Source organism: Hemibagrus wyckioides, linkage group LG12 (genome assembly GCF_019097595.1).
Source record: "Hemibagrus wyckioides isolate EC202008001 linkage group LG12, SWU_Hwy_1.0, whole genome shotgun sequence".
NCBI classification, from domain to species: domain Eukaryota; kingdom Metazoa; phylum Chordata; class Actinopteri; order Siluriformes; family Bagridae; genus Hemibagrus; species Hemibagrus wyckioides.
In genome coordinates this window covers 3621473-3641760 of record NC_080721.1, presented here as the reverse complement: position 1 = coordinate 3641760, position 20288 = coordinate 3621473, and the positions used below count along the sequence as shown (strand labels likewise).

The 20288-nt window shown below is 40.1% G+C and overlaps 1 protein-coding gene across 1 annotated transcript; it reads left to right on the top strand.

Moving 5' to 3' along the window:
• Positions 1–2: 2 nt before the first annotated feature.
• dazl (deleted in azoospermia-like) lies at positions 3–18766 on the top strand. Its single transcript, XM_058404906.1, has 10 exons — positions 3–96; positions 829–933; positions 1008–1099; positions 7109–7160; positions 7242–7326; positions 9318–9445; positions 9707–9787; positions 11798–11848; positions 14485–14557; positions 17676–18766. The coding sequence occupies exons 1-9, from the start codon at positions 94–96 to the stop codon at positions 14527–14529; spliced, it is 642 nt and encodes a 213-aa protein (XP_058260889.1). The 5' UTR covers positions 3–93; the 3' UTR covers positions 14530–14557; positions 17676–18766.
• Positions 18767–20288: the final 1522 nt, after the last annotated feature.

Below are 20288 nucleotides of genomic sequence, written 5' to 3'. Positions count from 1 at the left end.
TTTCTGTCCTCCATTTTGTCACGACGCTTGACAGAAACGGGAGGGAAATTTGGGCGGACATTAATTTATTCAGTTATTTTAAAGGTTTTAGACATGGTGAGTAAAATAAATTCCACCTGCAATGCAAATATTTACCGTCTGCATCGGTAAAAAAAGAAAAAGAAATCATTTTTAGTGAGTTGTTTTTTATTTTTGACTTCTGTGAGAGAAATCGCGCACGCGCCCTGACTTGTCTTTTTCAAGCTAACTTCGTTATACGATGCTTAACAAACTTCACGCATGAATTAATAATAATTTTAATTGACGCGTCGGACATTATTATTATTATTATTATTATTAGTTGCCTTAATGAAGATGTTGAATCAAGTCATGGCTCGTGCAGTCGTCACGGTTCTCGTGCCGATATGCTAACTATTTCAGCTAACGAATTTCTTGTAAAGTGCATAGGTCCGGTTAATATTTCTATAATGGTGGTTAATTTGAGATTAAAGAATAAATCTGACCCTGATATATATTAGATTTGATCGGACAAGGTCCGCTGTTTGAGAGGTCCTGTCACACAGACCGTAACGTGTAGCATCCGCGTGCGCGAGCTAATCAACTAAGCTCTCTGGATCAACTTAGCTTAGCTTAACATTTAGCTAGCTAGCGGAGTGATTGAGAATTTTATTACCAAAAGAAGTCCAACAAATCGTGTTCTAGCGCTTTTTAGATAAAGAAATGCTGCCTAGGTTCACGGTTGTTCGCACGAAACGTACTTTGTTACTTCATGAAGTTATATTCGTTAGCGTTCAGGCCCTCGTGATTAACGGTGATGTTTCCTGTCAGGATCTCCAGAAGCAGCGCCACGGCATGACGATGTCCAACGGCTTCATCTTACCTGAGGGCAAAATGACCCCTAACACGCTTTTTGTCGGAGGCATTGACATGAAGGTGGGTCAGTGAGTCCGTTGTTTTTTCTTCTGGAGCGAAACAGACGGGTTTGATGCCGTTTCTCCTCGGTGCAGGTTGAAGAGAACGAGATTCGAGACTTCTTTGCTCGGTTCGGTACCGTGAAGGAGGTTAAGATCATCACCTACCGCGGTGGCATCTGTAAAGGGTGAGGAACCAGACAAAATATCTCATGCAGGACCACTTTCTGTGTTATTTCGCAAGATATTGCTTGTTTACTAGTATTGCAACACAAAAATTGTTACTTTATATTAAAACTGTGGCGATATGGCCAAAAAATCGAATCTCCGATTTTTTTAAAAACAAAATTCGATTTTAAAACGATTATTTTTCAAAAAAAAAAAAAAAAAATGAATAAAACACTAGAGACTGTAGAATAGATTTTTTTTTTATTTGAGCATAAACAATATAACCAAACATATGAACTGCTAATTTGGACTAAAAGTGCAAAATTACTTTTGCTAACAAGTTTTTTTTTTTTTTTTTTGTTATTTTAGAAAAACAACAATCAATACAACATAAAAACCTTTTTTGGGGATTTATAAAATGCAAACTTTCACCAGTCTTTACAAGTTCTAATTATTCTAGTAAAATAAAGTGATTTAACAAAATATGAGGGATTTGTAAAGTGCAAACTGCAGACTTAGATCACTTTTTATAAAATAAGTAATTGTCACCTGAAAAAAAAATCCCTGAAGAAAAACAATTTTGTAAATCAGTTCAACATTCAACTAACACGCTAAATAAAACCAACACGCAACTAACACGCTAAATAAAACCAACACGCAACTAACACGCTAAATAAAACCAACACGCAACTAACACGCTAAATAAAACCAACACGCAACTAACACGCTAAATAAAACCAACACGCAACTAACACGCTAAATAAAACCAACACGCAACTAACACGCTAAATAAAACCAACACGCAACTAACACGCTAACAGCTGCCAGACAGCATTTTACATCTGTGTATATGGGCAAAATCAGGGGCAAGTCTAGGATTTTCATTTAAGGGGGGCTCTGCCCCCAGTGAGGGTATAATAGTAAAAAATATAAATAAATAAAATAAAATAAAGGTTTGACTAACAGGGTAGGATGGTAAACTTATTGCAGCATTCCACTGTATTGCATAGATTATAACATTTGAGTACTGAACAATACAAATACGAGGCTTCCTGATCACGCACACACTCACTTGTCCTCTGATCCTCACTCTCCGGCGCCGCAGTTTCTTCAGTCGGATTGAAGAACGCGCTGAAAGACGGGGAGGAGCCGAAGTCTGCCGCCGTTTTCGTCGCTAGGCCATTTTTAACATTTCTATTCAGCCACCCTAAGAATTCTGCGATTTTCCATAAACTCGACACAAATCCGTGATCGCTTCAGTCCCCTTTAAATTTCATTTGAAAACTGCGGCAGACTTTTGGCTCCTCCCCGTCTTTCAGCGCGTTCTTCAATCCGACTGAAGAAACCGCGCCTCTCAGAAACAAGCTCTTTGCGTCGCAGAACTATGGAAGCTTGCTCTGACTAACCAAAGTAAAATCGGAAAATCGATTTTCGTTTTTTCAACATCGACATAAACCATAAATTCGAATTAATCGATAATAATAACGATTAATCGCCCAGCTCTACTTTATATGGTTAAAAGTACATCTCTCATATCTTTACATACACTATATTGCGAAAAGTTTTGGGATGTCTGGCTTTACATGCACATGAATGTAATATGGAGTTGTCCCGCCCCTTTGCAGCTATAACAGCTTCAACTTTCCACAAGGTTTAGGAGTGTGTTTATGGGAATTTTTGACCATTCCTCGAGAATCGCATTTGTGAGGTCAGGCACTGATGGACGAGAAGGTCTGGCTCGCAGTCTCTGCTCTAATTCATCCCAAAGGTGTTCTATGGGGTTGAGGTCAGGACTCTGTGAAGTTCCTCCACACCAAACTCACTCATCCATGTCTTTATGGACCTTGCTTTGGTCACTGGTGTGCAATCATGTTGGAACAGGAAGGGGTCATCCCCAAACTGTTCCCACAAAGAGCATGAAATTGTCCAAAATGTCTTGAAGCATTAAGAGTTCCTTTCACTGGAACTAAGAGGCCAAGTCCAACCCCTGAATTCAGTGATTTGGAGGGGTGTCCCAAAACTTTTGGTAATTTAGTGTACATTACTACCATAAAAAATACAAGTTTAATTTTTACCAGAATCCTGAATTTTTTTAAACCATTTGATGTCCTGAAAAATTTACGTATTATGATTCAAAATATCATCATCTAATTTTTTTTAAAGACCTGAATGTTTGGGGGGTGTGTGGTAGTTTATATGTTTTTATTATTTTATTTATTCCAGCACATGAACAGCTCATTAACCTTTTTAGGGAAATGATGAGTACACATGCAACACACACTCACACACACAGTGATGTCCTTCACAAAGAGTCAGCCCTTTCTTCATTTCTTTCTTTCTTGCTTTTCATAGATGTAAACAAAGCCATCATTCATTCTTTCCTTCATCCATCTATCTTAATGATCCTGTAGTAATCTCTTTTCTACAGCTGTGTTGAGACGTGTGTTTATGGAGATGAAGCGAGTGTATTGTAGGAGACAATCAATTTAATTTATTTGTATAGCGCTTTTAACAATGGACATTGTCTCAAAGCAGCTTTACAGAAGTAGAGAAAAAATAAAGTTTAAAGTTACCTTTTATCCCTAATGAGAAGCCTGAGGCGACGGTGGTGAGGAAAAAAACTTCCTGAGATGATCTGAGGAAGAAACCTTGAGAGGAACCAGGCTCAGAAGGGAACCTCATCCTCATTTGGGTAACACTGGACAGTAAATAATGTAACTGCCCTTTCTACAACAGCAACCAAGAGCTCCTGAGGAACTAATCGGTCAGTGTAGCTTCTGAGTTCATTATAGACTTAGCACTAATTCCTTCCTGCTGAAAGTTGACCATCACATCAGCAGTTCAGAGTTGGCGTGATAGTCTCCAAGTGGTTCTATCCACAGCAGTCCTCTGGGTCACGGACTGACCACAGTCACAGATCTAGCTCCAGCAGCAGTGATTGCCACCAAGAATCATTTGTCAGGAAAATCTTTTCATTCATTTTTTTGGTCACCGATTCCCATCCATCATCCAGCTTCCGTTTGATCTACTGCTACTAACCAGAGAGATGTGAACTGCTCCTTATATTGTGTCAGACTCGGTTTAACACACCAGACACACTCTGTGTTAATCAGAAGGGTCAGTGCCAAACTGTCTAGTTTCAGGAAATGGCAGTAAGCCAGAGTGTGTGTGTATGAACTGCTCTGCACATATAAGGTATATTTGGTTGTGTAGTTTATCAGTAGAAACCATGTTTCGTGTAAATCCAACTATTTACTGCACCGCTAAGCTGCTGACACACGGCGAGGATCGGTCTGTGGTGAGGGTTGAACAGCTGCAAGGTTCAGGAAGAAGTGAGAAGACCAGTGTAGGTCAACAGTTCATCAAAAGGTAACGTCAAGTAATCAGCCATTGTAATGTTCCTCAAAGATGACCTTAAGATGAGAAATGATATTTTTGATGTGTTTTGTGCTGCAGGATTTTTGGGTCATGGGCAGCAGAGTTGTGGAAGTCCTATCAGGTGAGAGAGTTTATAATTTATCATTTATTCCAAAGGAGCTTCCCTGAGCTCATAAAGAAGGCAGATAGTGACCAGTAATGGTGTTGAGTAACATGTTGTCCAGATGTGATATTTAATTATACATTTTTTTTCCAAATCAAAATGCATTTTTAAATATTTTTGCTGAAATGGAATTGTTTCTGTATTCAGGATTTAGGAGAAGGTGCTTGGATTGTTAGGAAATTCCCTCGTGAAGGTGGTTTAGAATAATAATAATAATAATAATGATGATGATGATGATGATGATGATGATGATGATAAACGGACCTGAAACATTAATTACATATTTATTTTATCCAGTGCATTCAGTTTTATTCTGAAGTAGTATAAATGAAGCCTGCACGGTTACCTCCAGAAATATTGGCACCCTTCATAGGAATGAGAGAGCAGTTTATTCACCCTCCTTCAGTTTTTGCACATTGTGTTAGATTTTATATAAAATTGATTACATTGACTTTTTCTGGCCATCAGTCTATAGCAGGGATCCTCAAATCTGGCCCACGAGATCCACTTTCCTGCAGAGTTTAGCTTGAACCTTAAATAAACACACCTGAGCATGCTAATCAGTGTCTTCAGGATCATTAGAAAGTCACAGGTAGAGGAGTTTGATCAGGGTTGTAGCTAAACTCTGCAGTGGATTGGCCCTCCAGGGAAAGATTTGAGGAACCCTGGTCTACAGCCATGTCCACACTAATACGTTTTGTGTTTAAAAACACATATTCTTCTGTCCGTTTTGGGACAACGGACACACCGAGATGGTGTGTCCACTGTGAAAACGGTGGCTTTCAAAAACGATAACGCGTTAAAAAGTTCCTTTCCAATCCTTTTGCTTCCTTTCCTATCCTATCCTGTCCTATCCTTCCCTATCCTTCCCTATCCTATCCTTCCCTATCCTTCCCTATCCTATCCTATCCTATCCTTCCCTTCCCTTCCCTTCCCTGTCCTGTCCTGTCCTGTCCTGTCCTGTCCTGTCCTGTCCTGTCCTGTCCTTTCCTTTTTATATCCGATCAATCAAACTTAAGTATAAATGCTGGCAGCAGTTATGTAAACCTCATGCTGACGTCAGTACTTCCTGTGTGGTCACTTTGTTATTTACTCTCGTGTCTTTCAGGTCAACAAACATCTGGAAAGCTTTCCACTGCTGTGTCTTCTGAGCAGATCTGGAGCTCCTCTCTCTCCTTCATTACAGAATCTTTTGGCATTTCTAAAAATACAAATGGATTTTTTTATTCAAATTTGAATAAAATATTAAAATCTCTGGAGGTTTGTTTGAAATGATCTTTCTTTTGTCAAATCCAGCTTTGAACAACACAAAAGGAGCAAACCCATGATCATTGTGTTGATGTGAGATGATCCCTGTCAGTGTGGTGGGATCCAGACTATAGTGTTACTCCAATACGTTCATGAGCCTCAATTCTCAGTAATGTTTCAAACTATAAAAAGTTTTCTATTAGTGATGTTTCTCATATCGATTTGAAGAAGAGTTTCTTTTGCAGCTCCATTCGTTAAGACGTCCCCTTTAATTGAGCCAGCTAGAGGAGGAGAACTAAACAAGAAGACACAAATACATACAGGATGTTCTAGACAAAGTGTTTATTCATATAATGATTTTATATATTTTTATCAGTGATCTGTCTTTGTCTTTCTTTCTATCTTTCAGTTTTGGGTTTTTTGTCTTTCTGCCTGTCATTCTGTCTTTTTTTGTCTTTCTGTTTGTCCTTTCTGTCTCTTTTTCTTTCTATCTTTCTTTCGTTTTTTCTTTGTCTGTCTTTCTTTTTGTCTGTCTGTCTGTCTTTCTTTTTTGTCTCTTTCTTTGTTCTTTCTTTCTTTCTTTCTTTCTTTTTTGTCTGTCTTTCTTTGTTCGTTCGTTCTTTCTTTCTTTCTGTCTGTCTTTTGTCTGGCTTTCTTTCTTTCTGTCTGTCTTTCTTTTTTGTCTTTCTTTCTTTCTTTCTTTCTTTCTTTCTGTCTGTCTGTCTGTCTTTCTTTTTTGTCTGTCTTTCTTTGTTCGTTCTTTCTTTCTTTTTTGTCTTTCTTTTTTTGTTCGTTCTTTCTTTCTTTTTTGTCTTTCTTTTTTGTCTTTTTCTTTCTTTCTGTCTGTCTTTCTTTCTTTCTTTCTTTCTTTCTTTCTTTCTTTCTTTCTTTCTTTCTTTCTTATTGCCTTCCTTCCTTCCTTCCTTCCTCCCTTTCCTTTCCTTTTCTCCTTCTCTTCTTTATTCTTTTCCTTCCTTCCTCCCTCTTCCCTTTTTTGCAGTGATGTCAGACAAAAATGAACAGTATTGAGTTCTGAACATTTCACATTTCCTGTTACAGCAAAAACAGTCTAATTTTTATAATTTAGCCCATAAATTTACCTTTTTACTCCACTGTTCGTTTTTTTTAAACCTTTGTTTATATTTATTGAAATATTTTCTTGTGGGTAAACTCAGAATTTCCATAAAGTGAGGAAAACACCACTATTACTGATGCTGTTTTTGTTTCTCCCCCTCTGTAGTTATGGGTTTGTTTACTTCAGCGAGGACGTGGATATCCAGACCATCTCTGAAGTAAGGAGGTTACAGTTAAACGTTATAATCATTACACCTACAGGAGTTTATAAAGTATAACATGACATCTCTTCTTCCCAGCAACAGGTCACTTTTAAAGGAAAGAAACTCAAACTGGGTCCAGCCATCATGAAGGAGCGGAGTTCTCGTGAGTCAGGTTTTCCAGGTTTGTCCTGTCTTTAACGTAAAGCTACTCCAAAAACAAACCAAAAGCCCATTTTGACAGATGAGGTTGGTGTATGATACAGCGATTGTTTTTTTTATGGTTACAGATCCAGAAAATTACTTTGTTATATAACTAACTATTTTTTGCTCATAATCTAATAATGCTTCACATCTAAAGAGCCTCACATGCTATTAGCTTAAGAACATCAAGCTCAGGATTCGAAAGTCCGTCTCTAAACATTGGTGGAAAAAATGTAGACTACAGTTTGTTAATATATCTGTGGAGTTGTTCAAAAATGAGTGAGTTTCAGTGTTAAGTGTTTGTACACTGTATGTTATAAACTTACACACACACTATCCATTAGTCAGGTGGATTGATCTGTTAATCAGTCCATTAGTCAGTGTGGCAGAGTGAATTATCTTGCTGAAAGAGGACACTGCCATTTGAGAAAATCAATATCATGAAGGGGTTTACTGGGTCTGAAAGAATGTTTAGGTAGGTAGGTGTCAAAACATTCACATGAATGCCGTTACCCTAAATTTCTCAGTAGAACGTTGCCCAGTGCATCAAACATCCTCCACCAGCTCACCTTCCCACAGTGCATCCTGGCTCCATCTTTTTCCCAGGTGTGATGCGCACACATCTGGCTATTCACATAATCTAAAAATAAACACGATTCATCAGACCAGGCATCCTTACATTGCTTCAGTCCAGCTTTGGGTAGTGTTCAGGAATTTTGCATGGTCACTCTGCAGCTCCATAAATAACAAGCTGTGATGCTCTGTGTGATCTGACTCCTTTCCATCAGTCAGCATTCACTTTACAGCAGATTGTACTACAGTTGCTTTTCTGTGGGATCAGACCAGATGGTCTAGCCCTCACTCCCCATGTGCATCAATGAGTCTTAGGTGTCTGACCCTTTCCGCTTCACCAGTTGTTCTTCCGTGGAGAACTTTTGGTAGGTAACCACTGCACACTGGGAACAAGCCACAAGGCCTGTTGTTTTGGAAATGCTCTTACTTGGTCGTCTTTGCGGTCATCGGAAGCTGTGGATGACCGCAAAGTGCGTGTGCTGCTGAAGTCCAGTGACTCCGCCTTCAGAGCAGGGGACGAGACGGCCCTAAGAACAGCAAGGGCCAAACTGTACAGAGCAATCAGAGAGGCAAAGCTGCGCACAGAACCAGAGAATCCACAGCCATGTGGCAGGGCATCCAAGTGATCAGTAACTACAGGACAACTTCACCTGCCTGTTACAGTGCTCTTCCAGATGTGCTAAATGACTTCTGCGCTTAGTTTGAGGTGCAGAATAATGCGGCGGCAAGGAAGATCATCCCGTCTCCCGTCTAACCACGGCTAATGAGAGGAGAACTCTTTGCAGAGTTAACCCATGGAAGTCCACAGTATTCCTGGCAAAGTGCTCCGGAATTTTGCACAGTAGCTAGCGGATGTCTTCACTGCCATCTTCAACATTCCCTGAACAGTGCCGTTGTTCCAACGTGCCTCAAGACCACTACCCTCGTCCCCATGCTGTAGAAGTGTACAGTTTCCTGTCACAATGACTATCCTTCCATCACATTCACACCCATTGCTTTGAGAGGCTTGTCATGAGGCACATCAAGACCCTGCTGCCACCTTCACTGGATGTTTTAATGTCGTATAGTCACATCACACATACAGGTCTATATGGTACTTATAGGTCTAAAATAATCACACATACAGGTCTATATGGAACATATTTGAAATAAATAAGCAATTTAATAAATAACGTCTGAATAAAATGCGTATATAAAGACATTAACTCTTTGGACACCTAAATAATGTACATGTACGTTTATTTATAAGCCCTGAGACGATGTATGCAGATTTTCTGTTTCTTATATGTGCCTGTTTGGCCGAGGTTAATAGATGATGCAAGTTTTATCGACTGAAATGTTCATACGCTGTAGTTCTGGAGAAGCTTTGTATGATTAATACATGTTCTCATAATATAGATTCTGTCCAGTCACCTCTGATTGGTCCATCACAATGGGTAAGCCCCTCCCCCTGCGTCTACTGTACCTGCTGCCCTCCCAGCCTGGTTCCACCCACTGTGCTCGGCGGAGGAGCGCAGTACCTACAGGTACATCTTATTTGCACACTCATGTCTTTCACACTGCTTTTAAACATGAGCCTTTATACTGTACCCAATTCAGTGCAATAGCTGATATATGATTTCTTAAAGCAAAGATTTTAGTGTTTTAGAAACTTTGAGTTTTAAATTAGAAAATAAACAGGCTGTGTACTGTAAATAAGATCAGTGTTGCTTAGTTGTGTTGTATTTGCTAGGGAAAAAGATGCAAGTGTGTACCTTTGACTTGGGTTTTTTGTTTTCTCCCTCTAGCCATATTCTTACCCAAATTTTCCAGGAGTAATGATCCCACAAGTGCCGATGAATTATACACCGCCATCCTACGCCTACCCGGTATGCAGTCACGACTTCTACACAACTGTTTAGTATCTGACATTTCTTCAGACATTCCTGTTTTTAGTGCTGGACAACACTCCAGAGTAATCACGTTTGTTTATCAGTGTGTTTTTGAAATATATGTAAGCAGTAGCATTCAGCATATTTTGAATGGATACGAATGTTGGTTTTATCACAAACTAAAAACTGAAGCAGGTTTTTAATGGCACAAATTTCAATATATAAACTACACATTTGTCAGCTAAGTTATACAGTACTTAAAATACACAGATCAGGCATAACATTATGACCACCTGCCTAATATTGTGTTGGTCCCCCTTTTGCTGCCAAAACATCCCTGACCTGTCCTGCACTGTGTATTCTGACACTTTTCTATCAGAACCAGCATTAACTACTACTTCAGCAGTTTGATCAACAGTAGCTCGTCTGTTGGATCGGATCACATGGGCCAGCCTTCGCTCCCCGCATGCATCAATAAGCCTTGGCCACCCATGACCCTGTCGCCGGTTCACCACTGTTCCTTCCTTGGACCACTTTTGATAGATACTGACCACTGCAGACTGGGAACACCCCACAAGAGCTGCAGTTTTGGAGATGCTCTGATCCAGTGGTCTAGCCCTTTTGGTCAAACTCACTCAAATCCTTACTCTTGTCCATTTTTCCTGCTTCTAACACATCAACTTTGAGGACCAAAGGATGCTTAATATATCCCACCCACATCATTAGTGTCATTCACTTCACCTGACAGTGTAATGTTATGGCTGATCGGTGTATCTTGGGGCATGACTTGATAATAGTAATCCACATCCAGGGTTCACCATTTTTTTTCACCATAGCTTTCATACTAAGACCTATGTCTTGGGTACATCTGAAGTAATGATCTAAAGTGAATATTCTTTCACTAATAATAGAAATAAGCAGAAATAAGGTATTTTGCACTGAGATTTATCAAGTTTTTTTGTTTTTGGATGTGTATTTACTGAGAATTAGTATTAGAAGTGTAAAAGAGGGTCAGCTGATTATTATAGGCTTCCTTCCTTCCTTTCCACTCAGTCATGTTAGCTTAAATGAGAGAAATGACTGATGTTTTGTATAAAATTGTATAAAAAGCTAAAGATTGATTGGGATTCCTTGCTTGGAGATTGAAATATACCAGGCTTTGTAGGTGAAAGAGTGTGTTTTAAGGCTGAGAGTCAGAACTTATCAGTTCACTTTGTTCGGCCAGTGTAATTTTAATTGATCTCAATGATGTTTATCTCTATTTATCATGAGCAGTTCTCAAAGACAAATTGGTCTGGTGCTTCCCAACCAACTACACGTCAAATCCAACACATACCTTCATTTATATCGCTCAAACTGCATAATATTTCCAAACTGACCACAAAAATGATAAATTTTTCTGCCATTACCAAATGTAACTGGGGCAGTAGGGTGCGTACATGAAAGCCTACACATGATCTTTTAAAAGTTTTATAATTAAAAATAATAAGTTTTGACAAACCAAGTTTTGTTTTTCTCTAGTTTGTGTAATAGTAGCTCTACTTCACTGAAGTTCATGCCTCATAAAGCTTATTTTTTCTTTAATAAAGGGAAATAGTTTACCCCCATGTAGTGGTAATTTGGGGGTGTTTTTATGCAAATGATTGTGGTTATGCATAGCACATGTAGTGTGTGTTAGATCAATCAGCGGTGTATAGACGTGATTAATAATTAATTTTCTTGTCCTAATTCAGAGCTTGTTGTTCATGTTCTCTGTACAGGAGTTTACTATGCTTTATAACCGTTTATACCACAGTGCAGCTGAATACTCAAATCTGATTGGTCAGAAGGTGTGCATGGCTCAGACAGGAGTACATAGTGGAGCAAAATGGCACCGTTTCAAATGTACATTAGACCATGTACACTACACTGAGACCTGTTTGCCATACCCCATAACAAGAGAAAACACAATCTTTAGGACAGTATGTAATGGTTAAGAAATTAACATTTCTGCTTATTTTGTGCCAGTATTCCCTGCAACAGTGGTGTGGTGACCAGAGGACCAGGTTTATGAATCAGGTCAGTTTGATTTGTTCTTATTTCAACCGAAGAAGCAAAAGAAAAGTCCTTCATCGTATATTAACGTTTTCAATACAGCAAGAGTAGTTTCCATCTGCAGATTTTAAACATGAATAATTAAATATTGGGTTGTGGCTGAAGCACAAGGCTTTTTCCGTTTAGCCGGCTGCACTGTAAAGCTACATTCACACTTGCAGCGATTTTATTACTGTACTATGAAGGTGATCCTATGTCATTGAACAGGTCGGTCAAGAAAAACAGGAGCAGAAAGATAGTGAGAGCTGTAAAGACACACAAACATCATTGACAACTCTACTACAGGGCAGGGAAGGCAGGGACAAGGCAAGGTATCACAGTTTACCAGAAATATGAAGGCCATACCACTCAAGATGCAAAACACTCAACTGCATTAAGACACAAATGGCCTGTTCTAGAATTTGCAAAGAATTCAAAGATATGCCACAAAAGCTGTGTACCCAAGATTAACCTTTCCCAATGTGATGGAAATGTCAAAGTGTGTGAAAAGGAGGTTTTCATGATTTAAATGATGATGGAAGTCATGGTGGTAGTAGCCTGGAAAAGCATTACAAAAGAAAAAATCAAGAGTTCGTCAGCCAGTAGCTGGATTTATGTAGTTAAGTGTCGTACTTTAATTTACTTTGTTCCAGTACTTTTCATCTAAAAAGTGGTTGGTCTGCCACCAAAAGAAACATCTTTTACGTTGTTTAACGCTGTAAACATCAGGAAATGGAAGCTTCTGATCCATCATCTCATATTTATCTTTTGATCTCAAACCCAAATTTTGTATTGTTGACTCTCAGCATTCATCTAATAGAGTTCTGTGTGGTCAGACGGTGAACCAGTGAAGGTTAATGTGAAGTGTCTAGCTTCATTTAGGGCTGAATACATATTTGATCTAATCCAGATTTCTATTAAACAGTCAGTTTAGCTCACATGTCTGCTCCCTGACCTCAGCTCTAAACTGTTTAACCAATTAACTAAGACTGTTCTGAGACTGAGCTCTGCTGCAGGAAATGAGAGCAGCACCTTCATGAGAGGAATTCATGCTAAAAGGCCACCTTTGCCCTCAAAACTACTTCTGTTGCTTATGAAGCGTACATTATCTTCAGAGTAACACCAAGACATCCAGCAGTTTAGTGACCATAACATACTTCGACCTTCATAATCAGATGGGGTCAGAGCGTATCACAGAATCGGACATCCACTTCACTAATTTGTAAAGCTCCAGAGTGAAGATCTACATCACCCAACATACCCATCCTTGCACATTCCACATCATGATAATGCAGAGTCCATTAAAAAAAAAAAATTCCCATCAAACCTTGGCACCAGCGAAATCTCCATGTACACACCTCACCTTCAGCAGTTGTGCATTTCCCAGTGCCTTGTTTTGAATCCAGCTTCAGCGTATGGTGGACTCATTGACATACAGTACATTCCTGCTTGATTTGGGAAGGCCTGCAGCTAGTCATGGATCCAGATCAGTATTCCTGCTTCCCTTAGGGAATGCTAATCCTGAAAACAATACTCGGCTTTCCCTGTCACTTCTGCACAAGCGCGCACACAAGAAGCGAGTTCGGGAAAACATCAGAGGTTAAGGAGAGAGAGGAATGACCTGCCCTGGTCACGCCACCATGTGTCCATGTGTGTTCCATCCAACAACACCGGACAGTGAACTGGACCCATTCCATCGCACCCTTGGATAGTCTGGGAATGAACTGTTCCAGCATCACTTAATCACATGCTCTTCTGTCTCTGTAGTTGTTTGGGTGGATGCAAATTGGAGCCTAATCTCGACGAACAGCAACAAGTGAAAGTGCTGATGGTTCTTTTCAGGGGTGTGGCCAAACCATTTCAAATGACCTCATTTTAGGTGAGGGTACTCCAGCATGTTTATGACCTGAAGCTGTTGGGCACACTTGCTGGTCTTCCCCTTATAATAGCAGCTGCAGGTGGACAGTCCACTGTGATGTTGGCCAGCCCCACTTTTTCAGCATGTTTGAAGAGCCAGACTAATGCCTCGGTCATCCTCCCAAAGATGGGGCATGTCTGCGGCAACCTCCGAGGCTGCTGCTGGTATATCAGCCATAGCACCTGTTTTGCAAGGCCTGAAAGCATTCAAGTTATCATTTCCCTTACTATTAGAGTCTTGGACTTGATTTGGACTTGTACAAGACCTAATAGGTGATGATTGTAGCAATAGGCATGTTGTTGTCTGCAAATAACATAATGAGCTAAACAAAAGCAACAACTTTTTTCAGCTACAGGACTTTTGAACCAAATAATTGCTCAATGTGAAATAAAAGATAATTATGGAAACACAAAATAATAATGTAAATAATTTTAGGAGTAAGAAGATAATGTTGCATCAATTGTGGTGTATAAAATTGTTGTACAGTTGATTTGCCATGGAGTGGGAGTTGTCTGTGTAATGATGATGCCCCTTTCCCAAACAAGGCTAGAATCAATCCTGGGTACACACTCAAGTAAAAGCTTATAGACGTTATTTGAAAAATTTGAGGTTAATGTAGGCTTTACCATGAACTTATGTGAAGGCCGACAGGTTTATAAGAACAGTTTATATAAAAGTACAATAATGTGCCTGTGCATTTTAGAACTTTGTGGATTGTGGAGTCCAGACGTTGCTGACACTTCTGTAGTCCATTTTAGAGGTGGACTTTCATCCTGGTAAGAACTTACTACTTTTCCTTTTCCTAATATTTCATACTGCAAGAGAGAGGTCTTCAGTCTTGTTCACAGTGGGCTGGAGGCTGGAATTCCTGCCCAGTGGGTGCCAAATGTGTATTAGTCAATTGATCAGCTGATAAAACAAGTGGGAACAGGTATGGCTTCTGCTTGGTTGGAATGAAAGTCCGTCAGCACATTGTAGACAAGACTAAAACCATATGCTGTTTGGAAGCAGGATTAATAGCGAATAATAGAATAATAGTTTCCAACCATCCCTGTATACCTGCTTGTTTATGCAGTTATCCAATTTTGACAGCAGCACAATGGATAAAATCATGTCTGATTTGAAGTTCTCGACCTTTACATCAGAAGGGGGAAAAACTGGCTGTTTCAGAAACTGCTGATCTCACACAGCCGTCTCTAGAGTTTACACAGAATACCTTCTGGCAACAACAACTATGCCATGGTTAACGTCACAGAGATTACACTTTTCCTCATTCTGATGTTTGATGTGAACATAAACTGTTGTTCTTAACCTGTATGTGCGTGATTATATGTGTTGTGCTGCAGCCACATTATTGGCTGTTTTAAGGTGTTCCCAATAAAGGTAAGAGTGTGTTCCACATTTAAAACTGTCTATTGTTTGGTATTTGATTAATAATAAATTACTCTTTTAAAATTATTAAATTTAAAATTCTTCTTTTTCACCAGCACACTTCTAATCTAGCAACAGTAGAGATTCTGCAAGTCATCTTGTCCTGCAATCCTTCTACCTAGCAACTTGATCCAGTTCCTTTCACAATGTTCCAGACCATTTCACAAGGTCTTCATCACTTCTATTAACAATGGCTCCATAAAATCTGGTCATGTTTCAACTGCATTTAAGAAAACAAGGGTTATTTGCTCTGGGTTTCTTAGACATCAGCAAGTGAAGACTGTTTCACTTCTCTCTCTTCTTTCTAAAATGCTCAGACGCACTTGCACATTCAAGAGAGTTGTCTTGCGTAAAACAACCTCCAAGATCCTAACCAGTCTGGCTTCAATGTGGTACATTCCACAGAGGCTGTACGTTTGGTTGTCACTGGGAAGCTACATATTGATGAATCAAGCCAAAGACTCTGTGGTCCATCCTCAAGAGTCTAGGAATTTGTGGCACAGCATGGCAATGATTTGCTTGTTGATTAAATCAGGTAACATAAAGGGGATCTAAATCTGCTCCATACAGACACTCCACTGGTGTCCCACAAGGCTCAGTACTCTCTTGGTGAGGTCATATCCTCATAGGGTTTCATACCACTGCTGTGTGGCTTACATTCAACTCATTCCCTCCTTCAGACACTACTGTTTCTGCTACGATCTTGGCATGTCTGGCAGTCATCTCATCCTGAATGGCAGCTGAAACTTACTCCCAGCAAAACCAAACTGCTTATCACCCCAGGCGATTCTTCCCCATGTCAGGATCTCCCTGGACAACCTGCTGATCTTACCTGTACATCAAGTACTTAAAACACTGGTGCTTTCCTACAATGCCTAAAACAGACCTCAAAATATTCATCACACCCCATACTGCACCATACTCCATCCAGTCCTCTAACACGGCTCCACTGGTTCCACCATTTTCTGTCACCTAGGTGGTAAATGCCCCTTCTAGATTTCCTTGTTTTATTCAATAAAGCTCCAAGTTTGTTTTACTCCTGTAACTGGGTCTGAAACTCTGTATGGTGGATATTCGATCCCTATCTCTAGAAGCAGGGTGGTGTCGGGGGAACAGGAAGCAGAGCAACATTCCTGATTGGACAGGGTAAAAGAGTAAAATCTTCCGCAGGTCAAAAGTTATGTGGCAACATACCCGATAAGGAAGGACAAGCAGAGGACATCCTCCACAGAGCAGGAAAGCGAGGCATCCTCCTCTACAGGAACCAGAAAGCAGAGCATTGCTCCCCGTGGGCCCAAAAGGCAGAGTGATGTCGACATGGAAAAGGTCAACAGTGGTCAGAGGATGTCCTCGAGGGCTTAAATCAGGTAATGCAAAGTAACCCTACTCTAATTCAAAACATCCTTGGGCGTTCAAGCTTGGGACATACAAAAACTCTTACTCTGCTCTGCAGAGGGAGTTTTGCTCCAATGACACTCTGCCCTTTGGCTCAGTTGGGGACGCCTCTCTGCCCTTTGGCTTGGCTAAGGGACGCCTCTCTGCCCTTTGGCCTGGTTGGGGACGTCGCTTTGCCCTTTGGCTCGTCTGGAGACGTCGCTTTGCCCTTAGGCTTGGCTGGGGACGTTGTTTTGCCCTTAGGCTCGGCTGGGGACATTGTTTTGCCCTTAGGCTCGGCTCGGGGACATTGCTTGGGTCGCTGGCTCAGCTTAGAACGTCTCTCAGGCTCCTTGGCTTTGCCACCTTGTCACTCGCGTACCCCTTGGTGCCTTTGCAGTGCCCCTTGCTTCCCACTTGGACCTGACTGTGCTCTTCACTCCTTCATGGGCAATGCCATTCGCCCAGTTCTGACTTCTTGCCTGTTCATGCATGGGTGCTTCTGGAGCAGCAGAACTTCTGATACATTTCCCTACCAGACCACCAGAGGGGTGTATCTACATAGCCTGGTATGTTTCTCTGTCCTGTGTTTTTGTTGTTGTTTCCTATGTGTCTTTGCTCCACCTTACCTATTGTTCCGTTTCCCACCTTTCGGCCGCCTGTTTCCTATGTTCCCTCATTAGTTGCCCTATATACACCTGCCCTCTCGTATCTGTCTTTGTCGAAGTCTTTGAAGATTTATTTTATTTAATAAAGCTCCAGGTTTGTTTTTCTCCAGTAATTGGGTCTGAAACTCTGTATGGTGGGTGATTGCGAGCTCTCCCACTAGAGACCTGGGTTCGACCCCCATCTCTGGTGGCATCAACATGACGGGTCTTTATTCAGAACCAAGATTAATGGTGGTAGAAAAATTACGTAGATGTTAAAATGAAATATAATTCTAATATAGCAGTGTTTAGCTACATGTCATTAAATACCTCCTGCTAACAGTACATGATAGAGCCTTGATCCTAAAAAAATCATCATTGCTCAGCATTTTAGTATTTCACCTTTTTCACCATCACCCTAACGTGCCTTCTTTATGACCAGGACCCATGGAAACCAAAGTCTTCATGGAAATGATGCCTGATTGTGGGGAAACATCTCCAGCTTTCTACCTCTGCTGTGACAGTTTTTGGATACGAAGGTCCCGCTCTGAGTGACATGTCGGTGTGATGTCCAATCATGGTCATGTGGTCAAACTTCTAATAGAAGGCTGCATACTATGTGTGTGTATGTGTGAACACAATTACTCGGTTTATTTGTATTGTCCTTTTCTCTGCTTTTGTGATACCAAACCTACAAAAAAAGAAAAAGAAAAAAAAAGACACTTTTAAAATCACAAAAGCATTTCTGTTTCATTTACGTTGCTTATTTTAATGTTTGCACCTCCGTCGCTTTCTGAATGCTTTTGATCTCAGTGTAGAGCGACTGTTCTTGAGGCTTCTGTAAATCGTAAATGTTTAGAAAGTTCTAATGAATCTCATTCATGCTGGGAAATCTCCAACTTCACGCATCATTAAAGCACTCTCCTGCCTCATTTCTAGCATTTGTTACTGTTTCGGATCTTTCTCTGTGGATTTTTTGGTGTGTGGGTTTTGTTTATTTATTTATTTATTTATTTTGTGGCTTTTTCCCGTTTAATTAACATCTAATTATTGTAATCTAATATCTGTTAATTACACATTATTGGTGAGGAGAAAGAAAAATAATCACATTAAATAAGACTGACTGACATTAAAATTTTTAAACCAGTTTCTGTATAAAAGGTTTAGTTACACGGTGTAGGTTTGGTCAGTTTTAAATTCACTAATGATGGAATTAAAATTCTTCACTTTTATTTAAAGGTTCATGGTTTTTGTTTCGTCGTCTTTCACTTCGTCAAGGGTGTTTTCTTCACAGGAGTTTTCTTTTTGGAAAAATTCGAGGGTGATCGGTCTTGTATGGTGAGATTTGCAATTTTCATTTTCTTTAAATAGTTGTGTTAGCAAGACCTTTCCGGAGCCTTTAGCATCTAATGGATTTGTTTCCTCTTCACCTCTTTACACCACCATGGCCTGTTAGAACTGAAGTTTCTGCTCTGATTGATTGCATTCTTTCACTCTTCGTTTTTCTGTGTATACTAGTTTAACAAAAGGTTTGGTGTCTTGTCTTGTTTATAAAGAAATAAAGTTGAAGTTAAATAAAGTTGGTACCTCTGCTCTCTTTTTTCCCCCCCTATTGTTAGCAGAAAAACCTAAAGGAACTCATCTTGGAGAACACTGATGGAACATCCACACATCTGTTTATCTTGTTCTTGATCGTGTAAAAGCAAGTGATCATGTGAAGTGATGAAAGGTCATTTCCTTTATTTCTTCTTGCCTCATTTCAGGTAGTCAGAGCTACAGATTGAGCCTTCTCCAAAGCTGGTGATCATCTCAGGTTAATTTCATATCATATCTTCATGCAGTAACTTAATTAGCTTTGGTTTCTAAACCAAACTGTCTTTTTGCAGGCTAGCGTCATATCAGTCTGCCATGAGTTGTGTGGAACAGTTAAGTGTTCCTTGCTTCCAGGGATGGCATGTGAGCAGGCTTGTGATGTGTGGTCCTGTTTTGCAATTCCACGTTCATAACGCTAAATTGAGCACTCATAGTTCCATGATTAGAATTGTGGCTGCAAATCTAGTGCACTTGCAGATACATGGTGGACCGAGTAGCCCTCTCTTTCTGCACTGCTGATTGGAGCTTCACTCGTATGTAACCAACCTAATGCACTGAGGATCTAGACAGCCAAGTTTATAAGAAACTCAGAAGTTTACTGCACTTAATGGCGAGTCAAAGAACTGCAGACTCCATCCCATGTGGTGACTCCACCCCATGTGGTAACTCCACCCCTAAGGCTGACTGCTTTCTGCCTTAACCCTTAACCTTTAACTGTATGTTTGCACTCTTAGTTGTGATGCACAGAAATACCCACTTCACTGTACATGTACTGTTAACTAATCACCGTTTGGCGTCAGAAAGAAAAAGTAAACTAGGACCCTTGCTTACATGACCAGTGTTTGAGTATTGATGGAAGCTGGAGAGTCATTAGATTCTCACCCACCAGCCTTTTGTCCATCAAGCCAGAGAGGGAGAAGGCTATCAACTTCACCTTTTCAAACTGATCCTCATGCTGCATCACCAGACAGTGTAACACCAAGGAAAGTGCTATCTGCTCACTTCTACATACATACTCTTCTACTCAACAATCAGCTAGTCTGATAAAGAGGAGAGAGAGTATACCATGACTTCCACTCAGAACACTGCAAATGTTTTACTCCAGTGGTTTCCAGCAACTGAGTGTTGTGGCATCACTGGGATGTGAAATGGTAAATGGAATGTAACAGTATCTTTAGCTGATTAAACAGATACACATAATTTAAAACATTATGCTGTGTTGACCCTCACTGAAGATATGTTAGAAAGTTGTATATATGCGTGTAAAAGTGTACAGTGCCGCATCAGCCAAAGGACTCGTGATTCCGCGCATGCGCAGTAATTATCCTGGACACCTGACGATCAGAAGACCACCAACCTACAAGTTACCGATATACGGGTAAATTGTGAATTTATGCAGATTTATATATTTATTCTTTTACGAATTTATCAAAAAAGTATTTTTGTTTCCTTTTTTGGCAGA